Below are 23874 nucleotides of genomic sequence, written 5' to 3' on the forward strand. Positions count from 1 at the left end.
TGCTTCTGATTTTAACATTAAGTTTTTTACTTAGGTTAATTTACATCATTTTAAAGCATTTTTTAAAAACATATAGAGTTCTACAGGGTGTCCCTAAAAAAGTAACATATCAAAGTTGTGTTTTTTGTAATGAAACACCCTATATATTTATTGATTTTCGGATATTAGGTGAAAAATAAAGGCGAGTTTTGCTAGAAAAGCGTATGAATAAAATATAGTTTTTTTTATCATATTAACATTTTCTAAAATTCAAGAATAAATTTTATTAAAACCTACCTAAATCGTAATTTACCCTGTATAGCATCATATGTAGTTAAAATTATTAATTAATTTAAAAAAAGTTATACAGGGGCTTTTAAATGCATGTTACCCTTTTATTTTAAACGGAACACTCAGTATATTATTCGGATATTCAATGGAGAATTCATGTCTCTTCAAAATTTTATTAACGTTGCCTACCTCTCAGTCAGATTTTCATAGATATTATAATTTTTATGTTTAGTCTGAGTAGATGTTTGTATTATTTGATAAAATATAGGTGGCTGTGGGGTCCTAATATTCCGTGAACATAGCACTAGTACGTATTTTTGGAATTATAAGTGCTTTGTTTCTCTGAATTTTGATTCCAAAAATATAGTGGCTCTATGTCCACGGAATATTGGAAAACCCTGTATAAATATCCTTCCAAAATTTTATTTCAATACATAAGTGTCGTTTTGCTTTGAGCCTCCGCGTCGTATGAGGGGTGCCACCCTGTACATACTTTGCTATACCTTGCCGGAGCGTATAATCCGTATTTACCATCTTTTGTTATACTGCCACCCCATTTTGGTATGGATCTTATATGCTTTTTGTTTTTTATGTCGATGATAGCGCCTTTATCTGCGGTCATTACTGCAACTAGGTGTCCTTTGTTAGGGATTGCTACTAACGCAGCTATATCCTAAAGAAGGGGTTAAAAACTCACTGGGGCTAGAATACACTAACCGGCACGAAAAGCAGACACCTCAAAATTTTCACGGATTTTAAAGTGCAATATATTTTGTTCTACTGGGCCGATAATGATGATTTTTTAAAGAAATTTACAGCTAAATTATTTGACTTTTTAGCTGCTTTTTAAATTAGAAATTTGCGTCTTTTTTTCGTGTCCAGCTTGTGTCCAGTCATTGTAGTTAAGAAGTGAAATAAAACTGTCCTACTTTAATGCTGCACATTTTTAAAGGAATTCTGTGTACTAGATTTCCATTTTGAGCGTTGTAGACGACAATACAATCCCTATTTGTTTTGTCGGCTGCCGAAACTATTAGGTGCTGATTATCAGATGTTATCACTGCGGGTCTGAAAGGTACTCCCGTGGTACTTCGCACTGCGTATTCAAAAGTGTACATCATTTCGCCACCTTCAAAAATTATTTCAGTATCTTTGAATAAGAATATTAAGAAAGGAGCATGTCAATGAAGTTGTCCAAGAGCTCCAAATTTCCGGAAAAACGGTTTATCAATGTTCTTAAAAATAAACAAAATATATTATTTTTATTTAACCTTTCGAGTGCTGTAACTTTTTCGGGAAACATTTTAGGGCATATGTTCATAGGAACTTTTGAGAATGCCTCGAGAAGCTTAACAAATTAGGCAAAGAAAATAAAGTCCTCCTACTCTGGGTGCCTGCTCACCAAGGAATAGAAGGCAATGAAAAAGCAAATGATCTAGCTAGGAAAGGAGCAAACACTCCACTAACTGGACCAGAACCGTTCTGTTTTCAAAACGGGAACCAACTGAAAGCGGAACTGAAGAATCAGGAAGATTCCATCCGTAACTTGGAATGGGTGTCCGCCAACGGTCTAAGACAAGACACTGGAAAAAGTTCCTCAGAACTTACGACCGAGCAAAATCAAAGGTTATCCTTGATTTAAGTAAAAACAATCTTCGGATTGTCACGGGGTTTCTAACAGGACACTGTCTCCTCAACGAACACCTCAGTAGGCTGAAGCTGAGAAACAACGGCGAATGCAGATTCTGTGGGGAAAATGGGGAAACACCAGAACACTTTATCACTGAGTGCGCCGAGACGACGACCATTCGTGCCATGAACTTTGGTACGGCTGATGTTGAGGATGGAGAGCTGGCCTCTGTAGAGCCGTCTCAGATACTGGCTTTTGTTAAAGCCCTGCGACTGTATGATGAGTTATAGCTCGTTATAACTGAAGACAGGGGAACACACAATAGATCTGTAAGGTTGCGGTGATTAACTCCTCTCCTAAACATTCTACATTCTATGTAGAATAGTTTTTGTTTTATTTTTATCTGCAGAATCACCCACCGATGTTAGATATACAATTTTTTGACACCCAGGGTCTATATTATTTATTTCTAATAAAAATAAATAAGTTATAAATATTATTTGATGACAAAAATTTGCAATACGCGACGGAAACACCGACGTATTCTAATTACATTTGTAACATTCGCAGAATTTCAAATCAAATTCAAATGTGTCAATTGAAACGTCAAACAGAACTGCCAAAAATGGCGGTGCTTGATGTGGATTCCGTCTCTATGCATGAATACACAGCACCACCTCAACTCACTTCACCAGCTCAAAGCACTTCTATCTCCGTCATATTGGAAAAGGTTGAATGGCCTTGTGTGGAGGTGGTGATGGAATACATGGATAGCATTATACTCCTTCCTTAATCTTTTTATTCAAAGTTTTTAAATTATATTTATAATTGAAACATTATATTGTATCGTTGAACATTTCTATTGTACTCATTCTTACTTGGTATTTCTCGCACACAAACCGTAGCTGTAGTTCTAACAAAGTCAGTTCCTGGTGGATTGCTTGGTTTGGAAATTGATAAAATTTTGGTTCCATTATCGATAAGTGACAGTTGCCTAATTCCAGGTTGTTCGTCTTTAAATATGACTTGTTGGGTTAGTCTCAGCCATATTAATATGTTTCCAGTTTCGGCAGAAATGATATATCTAACAAAATAGGCTGATGTTCAGAAAAATATTCTTATTATATTTATATTAAATGTATATCCAAACCGAAGAGGATTCGAATCACAGCCTATTCGTACCCAGCCCTGTCGACTTATGCGGCCTATACATACGGCGAATTTTTTACCATATACGTACTGCAAATATGACCAGCTGGTAGTGAATAAGCTGTGATTGTGCAGCTATGGTTGAATTATTCTGAATGTAGATAATTTATTTAAGTTAATTCTTATGAACATTACTTTCCATCTGGTGTTATGATGGCATGGGTAACAATTGCTCCTAAGGGACTATCTGCTAGCTTAGCTATTAGTTTACCAACTCTCAAGTCCCAGACTCCCACACAATTTCTTGTCACGGTAACAGCCAACCCTAGGTTATCTGAAAGACTGAAAGAGACAAATACTTTATTAAAGTATACCATAATAATAAAAGAATAAACCTAACCTTATAGAGTCGACTTGAAGTTCGTGCCGATCAATCACGTGGACTTGTTCGAATATGTTGTTAATATTCCAGACTTTTACAGTTCTGTCTATGGAAGATGTGACGATACTGTTCCAGTTGCCTATAGTTAGCGGTTCAAGTTGAATTATCCTTCCGAAATGAGCGTCTAATATTTTCACGAGCTTTCTTGTCTCGATACTCCAAACATATAGGTTCTTCCTGTAATGTTAAGTTCGATATTATTTTTTATATACAGGGACTCCAAATCTCATTCAAACCAGAATATCGGTTCTTAAAATATCGTAAAAAATGTGTTTATTTTTTTAAAGTTTGGCGCCCTCTAACGGACAAACGAGGCGCTTTTGTATAGAAGTAAATTGTGTCCAATGAACTGGTTTTGATTCCAAAAATACGTATTAGTTATATGTCCACGGAATATTGGTACACCCTGTGAATACTTCCTTGTGCTACTATAATGTAATGACTAACAATTGAGTTAGCAAATTAGACAAATTGATATGGAAAAAAAATACTAAATATTTAAACCTATTTTTTTTTTATTAAGAAAGGGAGATTTTCACAAATCTAAGATTTGTCAGCATTCATGGAACACGGCACAGAATAAATTTTAATAACGCCAAAATTATAATGAAAGAAGCGATAGCCTCTAAAAGAAAAATAAAAGAGGCTTTTTTAATACAATCTAATAAAAATAAATGTATTGCTCATGCATCTGTAGATGTTAGTAATTGTTGAGAAAGGAATAAAGAAATGATTGGATGTTTTAGTATACAAAATAAATTAAATATATATTAAGACTTTCCTAAACAGTAATGTATGGCAATCGCTTCTTTGATTTTAAAGAACATAACATACGTAAAAATTAAAAACAATCATACAGAAAGTTTGGGGCTTTTTGGTTTTACCTTATAAAGTAATTGTTATCAGGTAGTAATTGTTAATTTTGAAGTTTAACTTGATATAATATCATTTTAACAGAACCTCAACGGTTTTTGTAGACGTATCTGTTTAAAAAAAAAACTAAAGTGTTCTCGAATAGTTGATTTTAAATATTTTAAATAGTTTTTTTCTTTATTTTTTGTATTTTTTTTGCTTCCGACGACGGAAAGTGATAAACTGAAACGTTAAGCATTTTTTTGTTCGCTAGGCAAATTTATCTATCTGTAAACCTAACTTCTGACAAATTTTCTTGCAGTGGCGAAATACCCATATAGGATTTTTTGGAGAGATGAATCCGCCACATACGTATAGACATCTTTAAACCTGTTTAGTAAAGAGTTTTTTAGTCTTGATCATTACTAGAAACAATTAAAATGATTAACAAAATACGTAGTACCTGACTCCAGCAATAGCATAATTCTTCCGTGCACTTAACATTATTGAATTTGACTGTAGCATTTTAGTAGTGATATTCCTAGTGCCGTAAGGTAGTGTTAGCACTATTGCATTGTGATCGCCAACGTAATCTTCAACGTTAAAGTCCCATATAATAAAACCATTACTTGTAGTTCCTAAAATATAATTATTGTTTAGTAGTTATATTTAATCTGTATCTTTTTGCGAATAGTTTGGGAAATTTTAAATTTGGTTTAGAAAATATCAAATTTTCTTCTTTTTTTGTTTTGTTCAAATAACAGCAAAAATTTGGCAATATTGCAAATTATCGCGATTAAAATTAAAATGACTATAAGTTTAAAAACTATAACCAGTGATTGGAAGAATTGGGAAGGTACGCAACCTAACGGGCGAATTCCTGACAAGGCTGGTTTGATTTCCCTTTACGTCTCAAGTGCTGTACGGTGGAGCCCCTACTCATTCTGCGGCCAACGCATAAAACACTCATTTTCTCTAATTCGGCTAGCGAAGGCATATCGAAGACGGCGTGGAATTGAACGCGACAGTGTTGCCACTGTCTGTGTGTGTAATATCTGTAATACCTTTGACGAAACTATCTTTGGATGAAAAATCCGCGTTTATGTATTGAATATTTATTCGTGTTAAACATAGAATAAACAACAAAAATTAAAAATTCTTTTATAGGTATGTACTAAATATTTCGTATGATCGAAAAAAATCGTAAAGTTGGCTAGGAAATCACAACTATTGACATTTACCATAATATTTTACATATGAAATAACCGCGATCTTTATTTCCATTCCAACTCTGACGCCGTTGTTTGTTTAATCATATAATATTATATTAAATTGTTTAATGCTAGAAAATCCGTATTATTAACGTAGTGTATCCAAAATCTGTAAATCTACGGATTAATTCGTAGTTCTGGCAACACAGTCACCGACAACCCACCTACTCTGTCCACTGAAAGCGGAACTACAGTACAGGAGGCGTATTCCGTAACGATAGAGAGATAGAGATAGAGAAGGGATAGACATAGAAAAGACATGTCTAAAACGAATTCTATAGGTAAGTATATTTCCAAGTTCATTCGGGTGATCTCAGTAAAGAGATATCAACAACTACCCGATCTAAAAACATCGCGCTTTTTGGTGTTTTTTTGTTGGAAGCCCTGGCGCACAGCTGTTTAATGTCATCATAATAAATGGACCAAAATGGACTTGGTATTTTTTCTTGTTTTGTTTACGTTTATTATTCATGCTTGATTCGTGACCACGAGTGGAGTGGCTAGAAAAAATAAGTTTAGTGATTTATTGAAATAAATTTTTCTCGTCTTCGTGCAAATCTAACTAACTAACCATAATTAATTTTACTCCAAACTCCAACAAAAACAACAACAAACAAGCAAACTATTTCACACAAAGTCCTCATAAGTTTTAACATTTTAACTTAGTCTTAACACTCGAAGCTCGAAGAGTAAACAAACTTTTTCGGCCAAGTCGTAAATACCGTAAATCGTAAATATAAACACGCACCTAACCTATAAAAACAATTACTTTAAAAATAGAAGAATAGAAGGTTTGATGGTGCATTAGAACAATGTCTCCATCAAAGCAAGACCTAAATCGGTCTATCTATTTCTCTATGCCGAACGACCACCGAACGGGACACGAGAACCGCCGAAGTGGCATACAGAATAGCATTTTGCGATAATAGAAAGAAATTTCTTTTATAGAGAGAAATCTCCATGTCTATGGCGTTAAAGAATACGCCTCCAAGTATTCTTTATCCGCTGCGCTGTAAACGTCGCACTGCGGCGCAGAGCTAAACTAAATCTCGGGCATATAACGGTAAAGCCAGCTACATCTGAGACCTATTTTGTGCTACGAAATCACCCATAAGGTTGCGCATCTGCTTATTTCTTCAATCAACGTTATAACGAATAACTTAAAACAATAGAATCACTTTACGATACAAAAATAAGTAGACAAAATCATAGCTCTAAGTAAATAGTAAATATATGTTTTACTTATCTCTTTAATATCAAATATTCTATAAAAAATAGACACTGATCGTTTGAGTATTTTCCAAGAGTATGGTTTAGGTATGTGGATGATATTTTTGCTGTTTTTGACACACATTCAGACACCATAGATAATTTTATTTCTAAGTTAAATAATCGTTTTCCTTCCATTAAATTTACGCATGAAATTGAGAACAACGACAGATTACCATTTCTAAATGTATTAGTTATTAGAAATACTAATAATTGCCTGGAATTTGATATCTATAGGAAAAATACGACCACACGCAGATATATTCCTAATGAATCACATCATAGTGTTGAACATAAAATGGCTAGTTTAAATTTCTTAGTTCATAGATTACTTAGTTTCCCACTTTCCAACGAAAGATATGAAATAGAAAGAGATTACATTAGGAATGTAGCTGAGTGTAATGGATATTCTCCTTCACTAGTTGATAAATTAATTAGAAAACGTAGGTATAGGTTAATAATTTCTGAAAATTCGACTTTTCAAGTGGAGAAAGATACGTCTAAATATTTTTCGATACCGTTTGATAGAGAGTTATCCCGTGGTCTAAAAGGAATTTTTAAGAATGTCAGTTATAAACTTGTGTATAGTGCTAATAATAAATTACAACAATTATTAGGTAATCCAAAGGATAAAACACCTCCACTGGAAAGATCGGGTATTTATGAAATTTCTTGTAAAGATTGTAATCAGAAATATGTTCGGCAAACTAGAAGATCAATATTAACTAGATTTAAAGAACATTTAGCTCAGGTAAGATACGGTACACCGGATAAATCTTGCGTTGCCGAACATATTGTTGATAAACAACATTGTATAGATCTTAATAATTTAAAATTAATTAAACAAGTCTCAAATTACAGGCAATTAGATGCATATGAAAGCATCAGAATTAATAAATGTAAAGATAGTATGAACCGAGTCAACGGTCCAATTCCTTCAAGTTCTTTGTTCCTACTACTTTAGTGGCGGAAATCTAACTGTTACGCTCAGTTGGCTCTGACTCGGTTGGCTAGATTTTGCCACGCCCACTCGTTGCCCACTGAGCGTGTATATAAACGCTCAACTTGTAGATTGTACTTTAGTTTATAATCATCTGCTGATGATGCTAACATGGTTAGCGAAACGCGCGTCCAGTGTAAAAGTAAAAGTGTTTTGGTGTATTGTGGTGATTTAGTGTTTTTATTTTGCTGTGTAACACCAAAGGTTCCAACCCTCAACTGTAAAGTTCTACTTACTACCAGCAATAATCTATATTAAAGCACTCCAATAAATGAATTTGAAATAAAAAAAATCGCCTTTGTGCGATATAAAGTTATATTACCGAATAAGACTTGATCATGTTTGTCTAATTTTAGTTGTAACATCGCCTCCACATCATCTGATTCACTTCTTGGTAAATCGCATTCCTTTTCCCATATTTTCCTGTCGGTATTTTTACTGTACTTTGATACAGTATATAGATCTTCAGTTGTACAAGTGTAGAGGGTTGTTCTATCTTTATTTAATACCATAGCGCTGAAACACATATCGATCTGGTCATTACAAACGCGTGGTCTGGATTTTAATGTGTAAGAGAGTGATTTAGACAGCTTAATGAATAATCAAGTATTTTAAGAAGAGATAAAAGTCGGGTTAATACATTTCTTCTATGCGGTATTGCCGGATTTGGCATCAACATTTCAAACCGCACAAGTAGGCGTTTACGAAAAATGTTGCATCTAGGGTTGGAACTTTATTTTACACAATTAGTTATTCATTTTACTACAGCTGTAATAGATTATATTTAGCTTAGATATATTATCTTCATTTTAGTAGTACACATGAAAGTTTTTAAAATAGTTTATTTTTAAGCGGTAAAAACCGGCAACACAGTATGCCGTTTTTTATTTTGCCTCTGTTTGTCAACCGGTCATTTATTTTTATCTCTGTCGCATGCATTAAAATACAGAACACGGAGATGAGGTGTCCAGGATGGTATACCGGGTGCGTCTCAAAAGTGGCCCACCCCTATAACTTTTTTATTTTTTTTTAGTTAAAAAAACGAGATTTGGTATGTTAGTATATGACATAAATTAGGATTGATTGACGTATTCAATTGTTTTCGGTCACTTCCGGTTTCACTGGAAATTACTACAACTTTTGATTTTTAAATAGCACCCCCGGTATTTTTTTACTTTATTCGATAGAAAATGAGCCACCCTCGTTCCATTTGAAAAAAAATGAGTTATGATTAAAAATACGATTTGAGACAGGCCAGGACAAGACACTAAAACATTAGACGATCAAATCTATTTTTCCAAGGCTCCTCGATGAAGAGTTAGTGTTTTTAACATAGCCAAGGCTCTAGATTGAATTTTAAAATACAATTTTTTATTAAGCGAAAATGTCAAAAGTTGACATATGATATGTCATTCTATTCAGAATGTCATTTTCTATCGAATAAAGTAAAAAAATACCGAGGGTGCCATTTAAAAATCAAAAGTTGTAGTCATTTCCTGTGAAACAGGAAGTGACCATGAACAATTGAATACACCAATCAATCCTAATTTATGTCATATACTAATATACCAAATCTCGTTCTTTTTATCTAAAAAAATAATAAAGTTATAGGGGTGAGCCACTTTTGAGACGCACCCGGTATAACCAATTATGTATGTATCACAGGTATGTATAAGATAACATAATACCTATGAAAATCAAATATTTCGAATACTTGTTTTTCGTTTTTCTCAAACAACTTCATTTGAGTATCATCTAGATTGTTTCTCCAGAAAATGATTCGGTAATCTGAACTATTATCAAACTCCATTGCTAAAAAAGATAAAATATATATTATAACTTACCTCTTTTAATCGTATATGCAAAACTGCTTACTTAATATTGGCCAGGCTTCCAGTTTCATGGGACTTACAAAGTCCTCTTCCCGATTTCCTCTCATATCGTATTTAACCCATGCTTCGTTCCCGTAAATGTATAAATTGTGATTTAACAGAAAGATACCGATAACAGTTTGATCTTCTTCTAACGGATTTTCAACAATTACGTATTCGCTGGACAGCATGTTTAGCAGAACGGTCTATTCAGGAGAAGAATATTAAATTAACAACATACAGTGGAACTTTTTTAACTCGTATCTCCGAGCGGGGATCTCCAAATATTGAATTGGAATTCGAAGAGAAAATTCGAATTACAAAAATACGCACAACTAAAGATTTTTAAGTACCACACACATAATGACATAATATAGAATTCATACCTATAAGCGATACCAAATAAACTTTTAGTTACGTCATCGAGGGCGCGATTATCAAATTCGATGTTGCCAACCATGGACATATTCGGCGCCGGGCTGACTAACCGGAATTTAAATTTATCGCTGGCGATTCAGGCGGTACCTCTGCTGTAAAAATGTCAAGTTGCCACGTTTATTTATTTCCTGGCATTTTGATTCGTTTTGACACTTTAGTTTTGTATTACGAGTTTATGGTTTAAATGAATTGTGTTGTGATACTTTAAGCTTAAATTTTTTTACTATCAGACATTACAATCAGAAATTGTTCTTCTAGAAGCGCTTGTAGTACAAGATGCCGAAGCAGTATAATAGCCGTTGCAAAAAACTCATCGCGACCTTTTTAAAATATTTTGAACAGAAAAGCGGTAATAATGACCCTATGTCTCTAGAGTGCTGTTAAGGAGCTGAGTTTTGCTGATGTAAATAATAATTGAGTCATGTTTGTTTCTTAAACTATATTGATTAAAAGAAAATATGTTAAAGTTGGCAACGCTGTGCCGGCCAAATTAATTATTATTAGATTAATTAATCACGCGACTAAAAGTTTATTTGGTTTGATCATATTTTATACATCCATATTGTATGTATACCGATTTGGTCATTTCAGAAGTGTGGTCTGGATTTCAACGTGTAAGACATTGATGTAGGCAGCTTAATGGAAAATGAAATGTATTAAAAAGAGATAAAAGTTGGGTTGATGCATTTCTTCTTTGCGGTATTGCCGGATTTTGCATCAAATGTGTTTATGGAAAATGTTGCATCTAGGGTTGGAACCTTACTATAGATATTGTCAAGGTGTATTACTGGTTGCATAACTGCATACTGCTAAAAAATCGCAACGTGGAAGGAACCTGGCGCATTCGCCAGAAAGTAAAGAAAATTATAGAATTCTTTAGAAAAATCTAGAAACAACCGCCAGGGGGTATATAAGGCCCGCGCTTTGACAGTTGGACAAGTTTAAAGTTTGAAGTTTGCAGTCTGAAGAAAGTCTGAAGTTTGAAAATACCGCGAAATACCGTTAGAGTAATAGTAGTTGCATAAGTTGTGTTGTAAATAGTATAAGTTGTGTGTACAGAGTGAAACAAATAAATTCGTTAAGTATTTTATCGTGAGTTTAAATAGTGGACCCACGGAATTCGTAACAATATAATAGATTATATTTACCTTAGATATATTATCTTCATTTCAGTAGTATGCATGAAAGTTTTTAAAATAGTTTTTTTTCTATACAAATTTTCCTACAAACGTAAAAACCGGCAGCACTGTATGCTCCTTTTGATTTTGTCTCTTTGTCTGTCAACCGGTCATTTATATTATTCTCTGTCTTACACGTTAAAATCCAGACCACACTTCTAAAATGACGAAAGCGGTATAAGAAACACAAAGACATATCGCTTCTACCCTCCGCAGCATCTTCCACCAAAAATTAGTGATTTGCCAATAAACAAATTTGCCTAACGGACAAAAAAAGCCTAACATTTTGAGAAGTACTTGTACCAAGATTTCGGGGTGTGATTACTACTGTGATAAACTATTCACAAACACTTCAACAGAACGTCGACGGTTTTTATAGACGTATCTACTGAAAAAAAAGTGTTCTTGAATTAATAGTTGTATTTAGATATTTTAAATAGTTTTTTTCTTTATTTTTTGTGTTTTTTTGCTTCCGACGACGGGAAGAGATATACAAAGCATTTAAGGACAAAAAAATGCTTTGTATATCAAAGCATTTTTTTCTCCGTTAGACATATTTGTTTATTAGTAAATCACTGCTGGCAAGTTGTTTCCGTTGGATTAACGCAGTAGTGTTTACGAAAAATAACTATTTTATTTTGTAGATTTTCTTTCATTGCAAGTGACAGATTGTTAAAACTTAATTACTCGCAACAATTTTTCTAGTTAGAGAAGTTGGACTGTAAAGTAAAAACATACCTGGTTATTGTTAGTGTAAGCTGCTGCCCATTTGTTATCCGGACTCAGCACCAAGTGCTGCATAATGCCTTCGATGTTAGGATTCACATCTCTCGTTAAATCACTGGTAGATAGATCCCATGTTATGAATCTGTTCGATACAGAAACGATATACCGGTAGTCAGATGTCAGGCAAATTGAGAACACCGCAAACTGATGACCCTCCAAAGAATACTTCAAGGGACCACCCGGTGTATGTAGACAGTGATATAAAGGTAGTAGAGCACACTGGACAGGTCCCTTTTTGTCGCAGTCGTTTAATAACATTTTGATGTTTGGATTTGGTGCGACTTCCGGTAGAAGTCTGCCTATGAGTTGGGGGGCCAGCATGTTGGGGTATTGTCCTAAGACAGCTCCTCCTAATCTTAGAGCATCCGCTACCAACATTAGTTCTCTAAAAATCAGAAATTTATGTATTTGTTACAGGATTCGAATAAAAAGATTAAGGAAGGAGTATAATGCTATCCATGTACACACATTGCAAAATTATTGCATACTATATCGTTTAAAAATATACGGAATGGAATTTAAAGAATCTTTTTTTATACATAGCTTTGATAATCTGTAACAAACATTTTTTTGTCAAAATGGATATGGTAAACAATGTTTATCGTTCAGACCCAATATCGTTACAAATTCTTGCACATTTCGATTTATGGTCTCTTTGGTTTCAGAAGAAATTTGACCATTGTTTTGGCCTTAAAATGCCTAGAAACATTATTTCACAGTTTAATAGAGTCAGAATAGTAACACTGTCTAACAGGGTTACCGGCAAGTTGCAATAGCTGAAATTGTAGGAGTTAACCAAAGCGATGTTTCGCGAATATTAAAAAAAATCAGGGAGACAAACGAGGTTACAGACCGGCCTGGAAGAGGTAGAAAGAGAGTTACTACTGCTGTGCAAGACCGTAAAATATCCCTAATTGCACGACGTAATCTCCTTCTTTCTAGTACTGCTATTAAAAATGAGTTAGCTCGCCTTGAAGGAGTAAATGTTTCAAGAAAGACCATAGCAAGAAGGCTCCATGACAGAGGATTACATTTAAGGAGGCCTCTACGTGTTCCGAAGCTTAATTTACAGCACAAAATTACGCGACTACAATGGGCTGAGGAGATGAGCCTAGTGTCAGACTCGTGACGAACTTTGGTCTGGAGAGCATCTGGAAGACGAGCACGCTTGAATGCAGCTCAACCCCGTGTCCCATTTCAAGGGGGAAACATTATGGTATGGGCAGGTATAATGCTCGGAGTTCGAAATCCTCTTGTTTTTATTGATGGCACAAAGAAAGGTGCCTCATATCTTAGAGACGTTTTAGAGCTTATTGTGCATCCATTTCGAGGAACAGTGGGGGATGAATTTGTTTACATGGACGATAATGCTTCTCCCCAATTTTGTGAGGAAGAGGGTATAAGAAAATTGTGATGGCCACCGATGTCTCCAGATATGAATGTGATCGAGCATGCTTGTGACATGCTAAAACGCCATATTGCCAAAAGGAATGATCCCCTCGTACCTTAAATGAATTGAAAATTGCTGCGCGCGAAACATGGGAAGCCATTCCTCAACATCTTCTGGACATCTTAATTGAGAGCATGCCACGTCGTCTCACAGCTTGCATTGAAACTCGAGGAGGCAATACAGACTATTAGTTGTGAGAAATAATTAAAATTGCTTTCGATATTTTCTGTTTAAAATGAAATTTGTTTTTGTTGATTTTCACTCATTATGAAATAAAATTATAATAACAGCCTAGTCGCACTTAGATTTTTAATTTTATGTTAGTTAGTCGTGTAGTAAGCCAATATGTCTAAAAATATAAAAAGAATCATATTAGGTCCAAAATAAAATAAAAATATCGTTATATGCCATAATTTTGGCCACGTGTGTATTCATGCATTACAGACGGAATCGATATCCAGAAACAGACCATCCTGTATATTTCTTTAACAATATTAATAACTAATAGGGGTATCGTAAAACAAAACCAACGAAATATTGAGTCTATCCTACATTATATTTTTACCTATTTTTATTTATGTTTATTAATGTGCCCCTTCTTTAATTTTTATTATTCAACTGCTACTTTAGTAGGATAACGCAAATAATTTCGTACAGATCTAGATCAACAAACCTTTTAGAATCGTTGTCCTCAATATGTACACCGGCATCTTCGTAGTCCGAGAGTACTGATTGTAAGGGACAGCTAGATAGTTTAGCGTGTAGCCATTCGTAGTTAAATAAAACGTTTTCATAAAGATCCTTCAATCGTCTCGACCTAACCAGGTGAAATGGGAGTTCGCCAAACTGAAACATCGTTTAAATTAGATTTGTAATAATTCTGTATAGCCAAAATATTTTTACTTTACGCAAATTATAGCGCGAGACTTTGCCATCTTTTGAGTAGAATACTAAAGGTTGAACGGGTACTTTTCTGTCAGCTATACCTTCCTTATCAGTTAAGTTGAATCTGTAAAGCAAAGTATATTAGGATTTTTTTATTAAAATATTGTTACGATTTTCGTCGGTTCCGTGTGGATAGAAAGTCACAATTTATTTAAAAACAATTTATTCTATACTAAGTAACAAAAACAATAACGATAATAAAAGACTTAAAGAACTATTTACAAACTATTTATAACTATTTGTCTAGAAAGAATTTATTTTGAATTTAGCGCGGCAACTGTACTTGTCTATTTGTTTCTGTCCACCTCAGGCCCCAGGCGTCGCGCGTCGGCTTATATACCCACAGCTAAACAGTTCTCGAATAATCCGTTTGACGTTAGACAGACACAGATCATTAGGTGCATAGAGAAGGTTTAGAATATTCTCGTATGTACTCCTCCATTCCAGTGGAACTCGATTGTTCTCGAACGTTCGAATGAATCACTACGGTGTCTATTCTTTAATGCGATATTAAGGTCATATGGGGGCGGGACTGGCGGGACATATTAGTTAGTTAGGTTATGCCGAGTCCACACGGGTCCGCAACAATGTGTAATTTTAATTTTATTAAAAACGCATTACTTATACTTAAAAAGTATAACTATGTATCGTGTTATCGAAAAAAAACGGCGTCAGCGATGACTATGAAATGAAGATCGCTGTCATTTTATATGTGAATTTATTAGGGGGAATGTCAGTGATGTTCTGTGAATGCCAGCGATGCTTAAATCATCATTAACTTAAAATAGCTCCTTTTAATGGAAAAATCCTTTATTTTACTTACCTATGACGTTGTATTTCGGTATACTTAAATGGCTTTGGTTTTCCTCCACCCCATATACCCAAAAAATAATCGGCTATCATCGAATGGAAGTAGAGGGCCATATTCATATTTTTAAAATATCTTTCTTTAGCGGCATCTCTGAACTGTCTGGAAGGCAAATTCTATTTTATATTTGTTTATTTTTACTATATTTTTAATGTAAGTACCTATGATACCAATTCATAACACTGACTCCATCAGCCTCTCTTTCGGAAAGGTAGTTAGGCAAGTCGTTTCTTATTCTGGTCCATAACAGTGGGGGTATTCTTCGAACAGGTGGTAAATGGTACTGATAGACGTCGTCTAGTACCTTATCGTCTAGGGAAATTAAATCTTCCAGTTCCGATTCGGATAGACCGGATTTTGCTGCTGTTATATAAGCGAGGGCATGAAAAACCAGAATTCTGCCATGCTGAAAAGATATTGTTTCGTTGAGACTAAAAGAATTTCAGACTTCCATTTTTTGATAACACAAGAAAATTCAATTGTGAACTATACAAAATCCTAAAACTACGGAGCATAGGTATAATATAGGCTTCGTATTATTTACAGCTGTCGGTAATAGCAATCAGAACACGCCGTAGCTGTCAGCAATAGCAATCAAAACACGTAAATAAAGACAATGAAAGTTCTTAATACTTTTAGTTTCAACACTGAATTATTGTCTACCGCATTCAGTCAGTTACCTGTTTCTCGATTCTTTCAAAGAGCATCATAATAGAGTCCATAACAGTCGAAGCCAAATGAGTGTCTTGACTTTTAGTGTAACTACGCCATCTACATATTTCAGCGAACACTAATTTCACAAATATAGGTAAACTGCATTTGTCTATGGCGTTGGAAACCAAGCGCCACTGGTAATTTGTTAGATCCCTACAAGCCGTTCTCATCCACATTCTGAAAAACTTACATGAAAGCTATATGGACGTGTGATGTATGAATTATTCTTTTTACTTTATAACTTTCATGGCCAGTTCTTCTCCTAGAGCTTTTACGTCGATGAAGTTTTCCTCTACGTCAATCATTCTGCGCAAGACGTGATATTCTCGAGATACTTCTGGGTTAGATTCTTCACAGGCACATGACACTAGTATTTTGCAATGTTTCGGCAATCTTGTGGGAAGCCAAGATACCTTAAAATATTATATCAAATTTAATTTCTCTTGGTTTAGTAAGCCATATTTTTTTTCATATGTAGTAACTTGAAAATTGATCGATTTAATTTTTTATGTTTAGTTAGATTTGATTTATCTATTATATGTTTTTGAGCTTAAATGTTTGTAATTTAGTGTTTAATTTTAACCATTATATCTTTTATCTATTGGCTCAAAACAGTAATCCTTTTTGGTACTTGAGAATACCACCATATCAGTGGGTACTTATAGTCAGTGTTAAACATCTTATTGATACTTATTTATCTTTTAGGAAAGGTTTGATAATTGATATTTCCCGAAATTAGCTGACGACCGCTAAGATCTGTGGAATCTTCAGAAGCTCTCCACCTGCTAGTCGGACAACAACGGTTTCCATCAGCCGATAAGTGTAGCGAGCAGTGGTGTCTTTCTCATGGACAGAGAAACGCATCAATGTATCTACACTAAAGGCGTTGAAGGACAAAGACAGATGTCCATAATATGTCTCCAACGAGTCATAAAATACTTTGGATACACTACAAGACAAGAGGGAGACAACCTAGAAAAACTAATAGTACAAGGAAAGGTGGAAGATAAACGACCCAGAGGCAGGTCGCCTGTTGATGGGTAAATCAAGTAAAAAAAATCACAAATACACCACTACAAACTCTATTAACTGAAGGAATGGACCGACAAACATGAAAAACTATAAAAGTAACTAGATGTACCTGATTCCATGAGATCACGATTTCTCAGACATGAAAATGCGACTAAGAAGAACACAACGTTTCAGTCAAATCTATCACTGACCGTTATCAAGTGTGAACTGTTTATACTTGATATATAACCATTAGAAAAAATAAATAAAGACAATGGTAGTCGGAATTTCTTTTAGTTTCAATACTGAATCATTGTCTACCATATTCAAAGAAACTTTGGAAAACCGATGCTTGTTAATATAAGCTGTTCATTTAATTTATCATTGTTTTATTTATCTCCAAGATAAACTTAAATAATCCACAAATCTGATTAGTTTTGTGGTTTATACATTTAAATTGATGCTAAAAAAAGAAACGTTTGATAAAAAATTTGCCACACGTTGGGCGCCAAAAAAAACCACAAAACTGTGCAGTTTTGTGGACTATTGAAGTTTACCTTGGAATTAAATAAAACACTGATTAATTAAATTAATGATGACTTATATTCTAAGTAAAAGTTACTATTAACAATTATGACAGTCGATAATATAAACAAAAATCTGGAGTATACTTCAATTTCGTTGTGCCTCTGCTGTCTCTGAAGAAGGCCAGTAGTTCGGTACACTGATTGGTTGATGGGAACCGTTGTTGACTGACTAGCGGGTGGGGAGCTTCTGAAGACTTCTCAGATCTCAGCGGTCGTGAGCTACTTTCGGGAAGGATCAATTCTTAATCTTTCCTAACAAATAAATGTACGGTGTTCTACACTGACGACTATAAGTACATTGTGATACGGTGATGGCGATATACAGAATAATATGTGATTGTTTTTACTTTATTAGCATCAGCGGTTCCTGTGAGTTGATCGACTGAATCTAAAAATAATACGAAGGGTTGATCTTTAGTTGCCATAGTTAAGAGTTGTTTAAAGTGTGCAGTTAGTGGTACCAGGTCGTCGGGGATGCCATCAAACGGTAGCATAAAGTTGTAAGACACCTAAAAAATTTATATGTTACAAAGTTGGGAATTTAGTTAACAATCACTAGAAAATGCTAACAATGGCCTTTATACTTAACCTCAAAATACCTAATTTGATTATAATACCTAAGTTAAATGTTTAGTAACAGTTTAATAATATTTTCGATTACCTGTTGACAGATCGATATCAAAGTGGGAGTTAAAGCACTAGAATCGGGCGTAGTTCCTAGAAAGCGAACGATGCTTACAGGCTTGGCTCCTTTGAACCAAGCGTTCCCAGTAGACAGGCTGGCTGCTTTCGCTAGTAGGGAAGTTTTTCCACAGCCGCCTTCGCCATACAAAACCAAAAGTTTTTCAGAATCACCGATCATATATTGGTGGATACGCTCCAGGCTTTCTTCTCTCCCATAAAATACCTACAAAAGCTAATCATAAGTTGGATATATTCGGTAGTAGCTTTGAATAAAACGATTCAAGAAGAAGTGTGTCGTGATTTTGTGCTAACGAAGGACAACACCAAGTGTGTTGGACAAAGACATTGCAAGTGGATGCGATAAGGCTCCTAAATTCTACACAAAGGCTTGCTTGTGTAGAATGTGTAGGCCAGTAAAATAAGATCTATAATAGGGGTCACTTAGAAAATGTGTTGGAAAGCTAATTATGGTTTTGATTTGTTCAATTAACATGAAAGATTCCAAGTGGTTTTTAGCTTAAAGGTGGCTAGTGCAAGCTGCGCTAGAAGTAATTCTGGACTTGGCAATCAATCGACTGGGTCGTGAAGGATCTGGCCGCTGAGGGTCCCTAAAAATTAATGGAATCCAATCTATAGAACTAGATAGTTTTGGCTACGGCCACTCGAGGATATTGCCAATGATAGGGAAAATTATGGCGAACATGAGTCCACATCTGCTAGAGCAGAAAATGGACCATATACTCAACAAACATGATTTTGGAGAAAAGGATTCGCAACCCGAGAAGAGAGGAATGGGAAAGCAACCGAGTAATGAACACCCAAGAGATAGCAGTCTACACAGATGCTTCCGTAATTTCAGGAGGCACAGGTATAGGCATCTCAGGGGAACTAGACATCCGACGATCTTTAAGGCTATCGGATGGCCGTAATGTTCTACAAGCAGATGTTTAGGCTGATAAAAGAAGCGGCCAGTTGTATACGAGAGAAAATCGCCGGTAGACCAATAGGAGATATCGTGATATACTCTGACAGCTTGGGTGCTTTAACAAGCTTTCATCATGCAATCAGTGAGATCGAAAACTGTGATGAACTGCCGAGAAGCACTGTCTTGGCTGCGTTAAGGCGGGGCCACTCTGTGCTGGGTGCCAGGCCACAGCAATGTGGTGAGCAACCAAGAAGTGGACATATTCGCCAAAGAGGGGGCCAGGGCAGAGGCCGTGGCAGAAGACCCACCACTTGTGACGCTCAACACACTGAAGGAAGCTATAGAAACTAACATCAAGACCAAGCAGCAAGAGACGTGACAACATTGTGAGGACTGCGCTACAACTCGAAGAGTGTGGCTTGGGGTAGATTGCAAAAAGACAAAACAACTACTAGAGACGTCACTGGAAACTGCCCTACGGGGGTAAACCTCGTGAGATTTTGAACGACGACTACTGCAGAGAATGCGGAGAGGAAGAAGAAACCATAGAGCACCGGCTGTGCCATTGTCCGACATTGACATTGGAAAACCGACGCTTTCTTTAGGGTACGGTTTTTTGGAGGGACTAGAGGAAGCAGCAGAAACCAAAATCTGGAACTTTGCAAAGTGCTTTAACGCAAGGAAAAAATAAGAGGAACTTGAAGGAACGAAACCAGTTGTAGAATAAATAATAAATAACATAAAATCTCAGATAAGTTCAATACATATGTACCATTAAAAATCAATTGAAACGTTAAACAGAAAATATCGCATACCTTTACAGAATTATTGCAAGCGTGCAAATGTTGTAGAATTTCGGTTACAATTTGTCCTTGGGCACTGGAATCTTCTTTTCTCATAGCCCTGTCGACAAGTTTTACGATATTTTTGTAGAAGTGCGTGATAAAATGTTTCAAGTATTCCTCGTGAGTTTCTGGGTCAAGGCCCTCTCTTCCAATCCATTCAACGGTATATCTGAGAAAAAATAACAACACAAAGATGATCAGTGTAATTAAGCTACTTAAAAAAATACGGACACTTGTTTTATTATTTTCCTTTTCTATTTCACGAAAGTAAAAAGAGTTACCTATCCGATTCGTTCAGGCACTCAATTTAAAGAATATCAGTAACTTTTTTGACAGAGGGATTTTATATTTGCCATGTTGGTAAAAAATAACGGTCAAAATTCAAAGTTATTCATTTTATAGACTATATCAGTTATTAAATAAATACACATCTAACAACAAGAACTACGTTAAAATAATTAGCAGATATACATATATTAATTTCTAGGTAATATGAAGCAATTTTGCTTTTTTAGGGTTCCGTACCCAAAGGGTAAAAACGGGAACCCTATTACTGACAGCGCTTTCAGATGGAGCGCAGCTTCCGCGCTTACCGTCCGCGAGTTCCACAAGTTTAAATGAACAATTTCACATGGGTCGCGTATGCTCCGTCCGGATGAGATCGACGACGGCTATCTTGAAAAAATATCCGCGCGGACGGTGAAAACGCTGTAAGACTTCGCTGTCCGTCCGTCCATCTGTCACAAAACTCCATCTTATGAACCGTTATAGCTAGACAGTTGAAATTTCTACAGATAATGTATCTATGTTGCCGCTATAAGAACAAATACTAAAAACAGAATTAAATAAATGTTTATAAATAAAAAAGTACTTTCACTAAACATTATCTTTTAAGTAAGAATTTTACACAGAGTCCTCGGTGGCCGCGTGGTTTAAAGCGTTAGGACTTTACGCTGCTATGACGTTGGAGCCGTAGTAAGGCAGGTTCGAATCCTAGCCAAGGCGACTTTTTTTAATGTTTTTTTTTAATTTTTACATATTATTACATATTTATTTTTACTTTTACATATTTATTATTATATTATTGATTAATACAATTTTTAGTAATGTGTTTCTTCATTTTTTTTTAAATTACTTATACACACATTCAAAATTTCAGCTAAATCGGAAAAAAAAGTTTATAATAATATAGTATCTAATGTTGTATATATAATGAATGGTACGGAACCCTTCGTGCGTGAGTCCGACTCACACTTGACCAATTTTTTTTATTGTTAAACATGACAATATCGATTTTTTGCTGTTGCAGATCCGTTTGTTAAATACTACTTACTTTTGCATGTTGCTGGTTTCGATTTTGTTTGGCAATCGTTCGTCTCGAAGGTTTCCAAGCAACTTTGAGGATTCCATGTCCAAACTCCTGTTGATGATGTCGACGAACAGCGATGCTTTTTTCAAATTTTGCAAATTGATGTTATTGATCATCCTTACGTAGGCCAAGCAATGGTTCTTGGTGTTTTTTACGTTTAAGATACCATTGATTACTTCTCTTTCGGTAACTAAAATGTGTGTTATTGAATTTTTATAATTTATTTTCATTATTTTGATATTCTTACCTGACATAAAATAGTTGTGCATCGCATCATTGTCCATTTTTCCTTGCTGGTTCAAAGAAGCGGCAGCTTTTCGAAACAATTTCTGAAATTTTCCTAAGGTGTCCCACCATTTAGCCTGATCTTCGGCTTGCAGTTTCGGAATTCTCTGTATAAAGGATATATTTATATAGGCATGTACAGGGTGGTCGAAATTGGTCTGTTTTAACAGAGAAAAGCTATTTCCTAACTAGATAGAGCAAAACCGATATAGATGTCATGGGCTCGATTTCTGAAACACGTTTAATGGCGTAAACCGCCTGTTGATATTTTCACTGTCAACTGAGATAAGGGGTATTTTTAATTTTTTTACCATTTTGAAAATTGCTCATGACTTTTTTATTTTGCGGAATAATAACATTCTGTAAAAACGTTCTTAAGGCACTTTTTTAAGCAGAATCCAGTGGCGTAGTCAGTTTTTTTCTTTGCTTGCTCTTTTTGTCACAAATAATGAAAAATATAATTTTTTAAATGGAAATCATAGTTGGCTATGAACTTAAAAAATGCTGGCGTTTAACCCTTTTCAACGATATAAAGTTAGGGGTACCTATTACTAAGAATGAGAGAAATATTAGGTTTTTTATCTTTATATCGAAGCAGGCCTTGATTTTGTGTTTTTGTGACCTATGTGCCTAATTATTTTTTATCACAATTTAATATTCTATATTATTATTTATCTGCACAATTAAATACTTTTGGAAAGGTAAATTAACATTCTATATTAGTATTAGTAATTACAATTGAAATCGATAATAAACAAATAACAAGACTAAAAAAACGTATTTTTTATGTGGCGAATATAGTTTTCTAAAAAAAATCGAAGATATTCAAACTGAGCATCTCCTTGTGAATACACAATAAACATCTTTTGCGCACAGAGTTACAACGATTTATTAGGCGAACTAGTGTAATAAGTCCAAAAGCTTGCCTAGTAATCTGCAATTCTTCTCTCGTCCCAATGGTTCTTCCCTTATAAATAAGGTCTTTTAATTTCCCCGATAAAAAAGTTGAAAGGAGTTAAATAACAGAACCTAGCAGGCCTATATATGGGGGCCAAGATATGAGGCCCTTTGTTCCAATCCAATTCTCACTAAATTCTCCATTTAATAGTGCAGTTGTAACCCTGGCGTTTTAATTGTAAATGGTAATACTAATATAGAATGTTGATTTACCTTTTCAAAAGTCTTCAATTATGCAGATAAATAATAATATAGAATATTAAATTGTGATAAAAAATAATTAAGCAACTATAGGTCAACACAAAATCAAGGGCCGCTTCGACACAACGATAAAAAACGCAATATTTCTCTCATTTTTAGAAATAAATACATATAACTTTATATCGCTGGAAAGGGTCAAACGCCAGCATTTTTTTAAGTTCATAGCCAACTATGATTTCCATTTACAAAATTATATTTTTTATTATTTCTGACAAAAAAAGCAAGTATGGAAAAAACTGACTACGCCACTGGATTGTGCTTAAGAAAGTGCCTTAAGAACATTTATACAGAATTTTATTATTCCGCGAAATACAAAAGTTATGGACAATTTTCCAAATGGTAAAAAATGAAAGACCCCGTATCTCAGTCAGCAGTGAAGATATTATCAGGCGGTTAGGCCATTAGATGTGTCTCAGATATCGAGCCCATGACATCTATGTCGGTTTTGCTCTATCTAGTCAGGAAATAGGTTTTCTCTGTTAAAACAGAACAATTTCGACCATTCTGTACAGGGATTATTCAGATAACTGGTTTAATAAAGTTTTTTGGGCTCTAATATAGATACAAATTTGAATGTTTCTAATTAAGATATTTCTAGTTGTACTTTCTTTCTAAAATATTTTTAACTTTTTTGGGTACTTACCAATAAAGTGCCTGTTAATTCGCTTATTTTAAACTGAGCAGCACCCTCTATATTTTTGGATTATTGAATTCTGCGGGAAATTCTAAACCACGGTTTGTTTATAATGTCGTATATAAACGATATCAATTAAACTTCTAGTTACGTAATCGAAACGCGATTTTTAAATTCATTGTG

General features: G+C 34.8%; 2 protein-coding genes across 2 annotated transcripts in view; one reads left to right on the plus strand and one right to left on the minus strand.

Moving 5' to 3' along the window:
• Positions 1 to 23874, minus strand: part of LOC115875289 (NACHT and WD repeat domain-containing protein 2) — a 33361-nt gene that overhangs the window by 4178 nt on the left and 5309 nt on the right. The window contains exons 5-25 of the mRNA XM_030890734.1: positions 21802 to 21946; positions 21519 to 21744; positions 20156 to 20354; positions 18393 to 18638; positions 18079 to 18240; positions 16368 to 16546; positions 16100 to 16310; positions 15581 to 15825; positions 15375 to 15521; positions 14510 to 14615; positions 14280 to 14452; positions 12109 to 12541; positions 9759 to 9960; positions 9572 to 9695; positions 8206 to 8399; positions 4807 to 4981; positions 3450 to 3668; positions 3245 to 3391; positions 2779 to 2984; positions 1200 to 1399; positions 774 to 943 (exon numbers count right to left, since the gene is read on the minus strand). Of these exons, the coding sequence (XP_030746594.1) occupies positions 774 to 943; positions 1200 to 1399; positions 2779 to 2984; positions 3245 to 3391; positions 3450 to 3668; positions 4807 to 4981; positions 8206 to 8399; positions 9572 to 9695; positions 9759 to 9960; positions 12109 to 12541; positions 14280 to 14452; positions 14510 to 14615; positions 15375 to 15521; positions 15581 to 15825; positions 16100 to 16310; positions 16368 to 16546; positions 18079 to 18240; positions 18393 to 18638; positions 20156 to 20354; positions 21519 to 21744; positions 21802 to 21946 (4109 nt within the window). The remainder of the gene's footprint in view (positions 1 to 773; positions 944 to 1199; positions 1400 to 2778; positions 2985 to 3244; positions 3392 to 3449; positions 3669 to 4806; positions 4982 to 8205; positions 8400 to 9571; positions 9696 to 9758; positions 9961 to 12108; positions 12542 to 14279; positions 14453 to 14509; positions 14616 to 15374; positions 15522 to 15580; positions 15826 to 16099; positions 16311 to 16367; positions 16547 to 18078; positions 18241 to 18392; positions 18639 to 20155; positions 20355 to 21518; positions 21745 to 21801; positions 21947 to 23874) is intronic.
• Positions 1 to 23874, plus strand: part of LOC115889559 (transcription-associated protein 1) — a 161115-nt gene that overhangs the window by 3254 nt on the left and 133987 nt on the right. The window lies entirely within an intron of this gene.

Source organism: Sitophilus oryzae, unplaced genomic scaffold, assembly GCF_002938485.1.
Source record: "Sitophilus oryzae breed Bouriz unplaced genomic scaffold, Soryzae_2.0 scaffold_1000_pilon_pilon, whole genome shotgun sequence".
NCBI classification, from domain to species: domain Eukaryota; kingdom Metazoa; phylum Arthropoda; class Insecta; order Coleoptera; family Curculionidae; genus Sitophilus; species Sitophilus oryzae.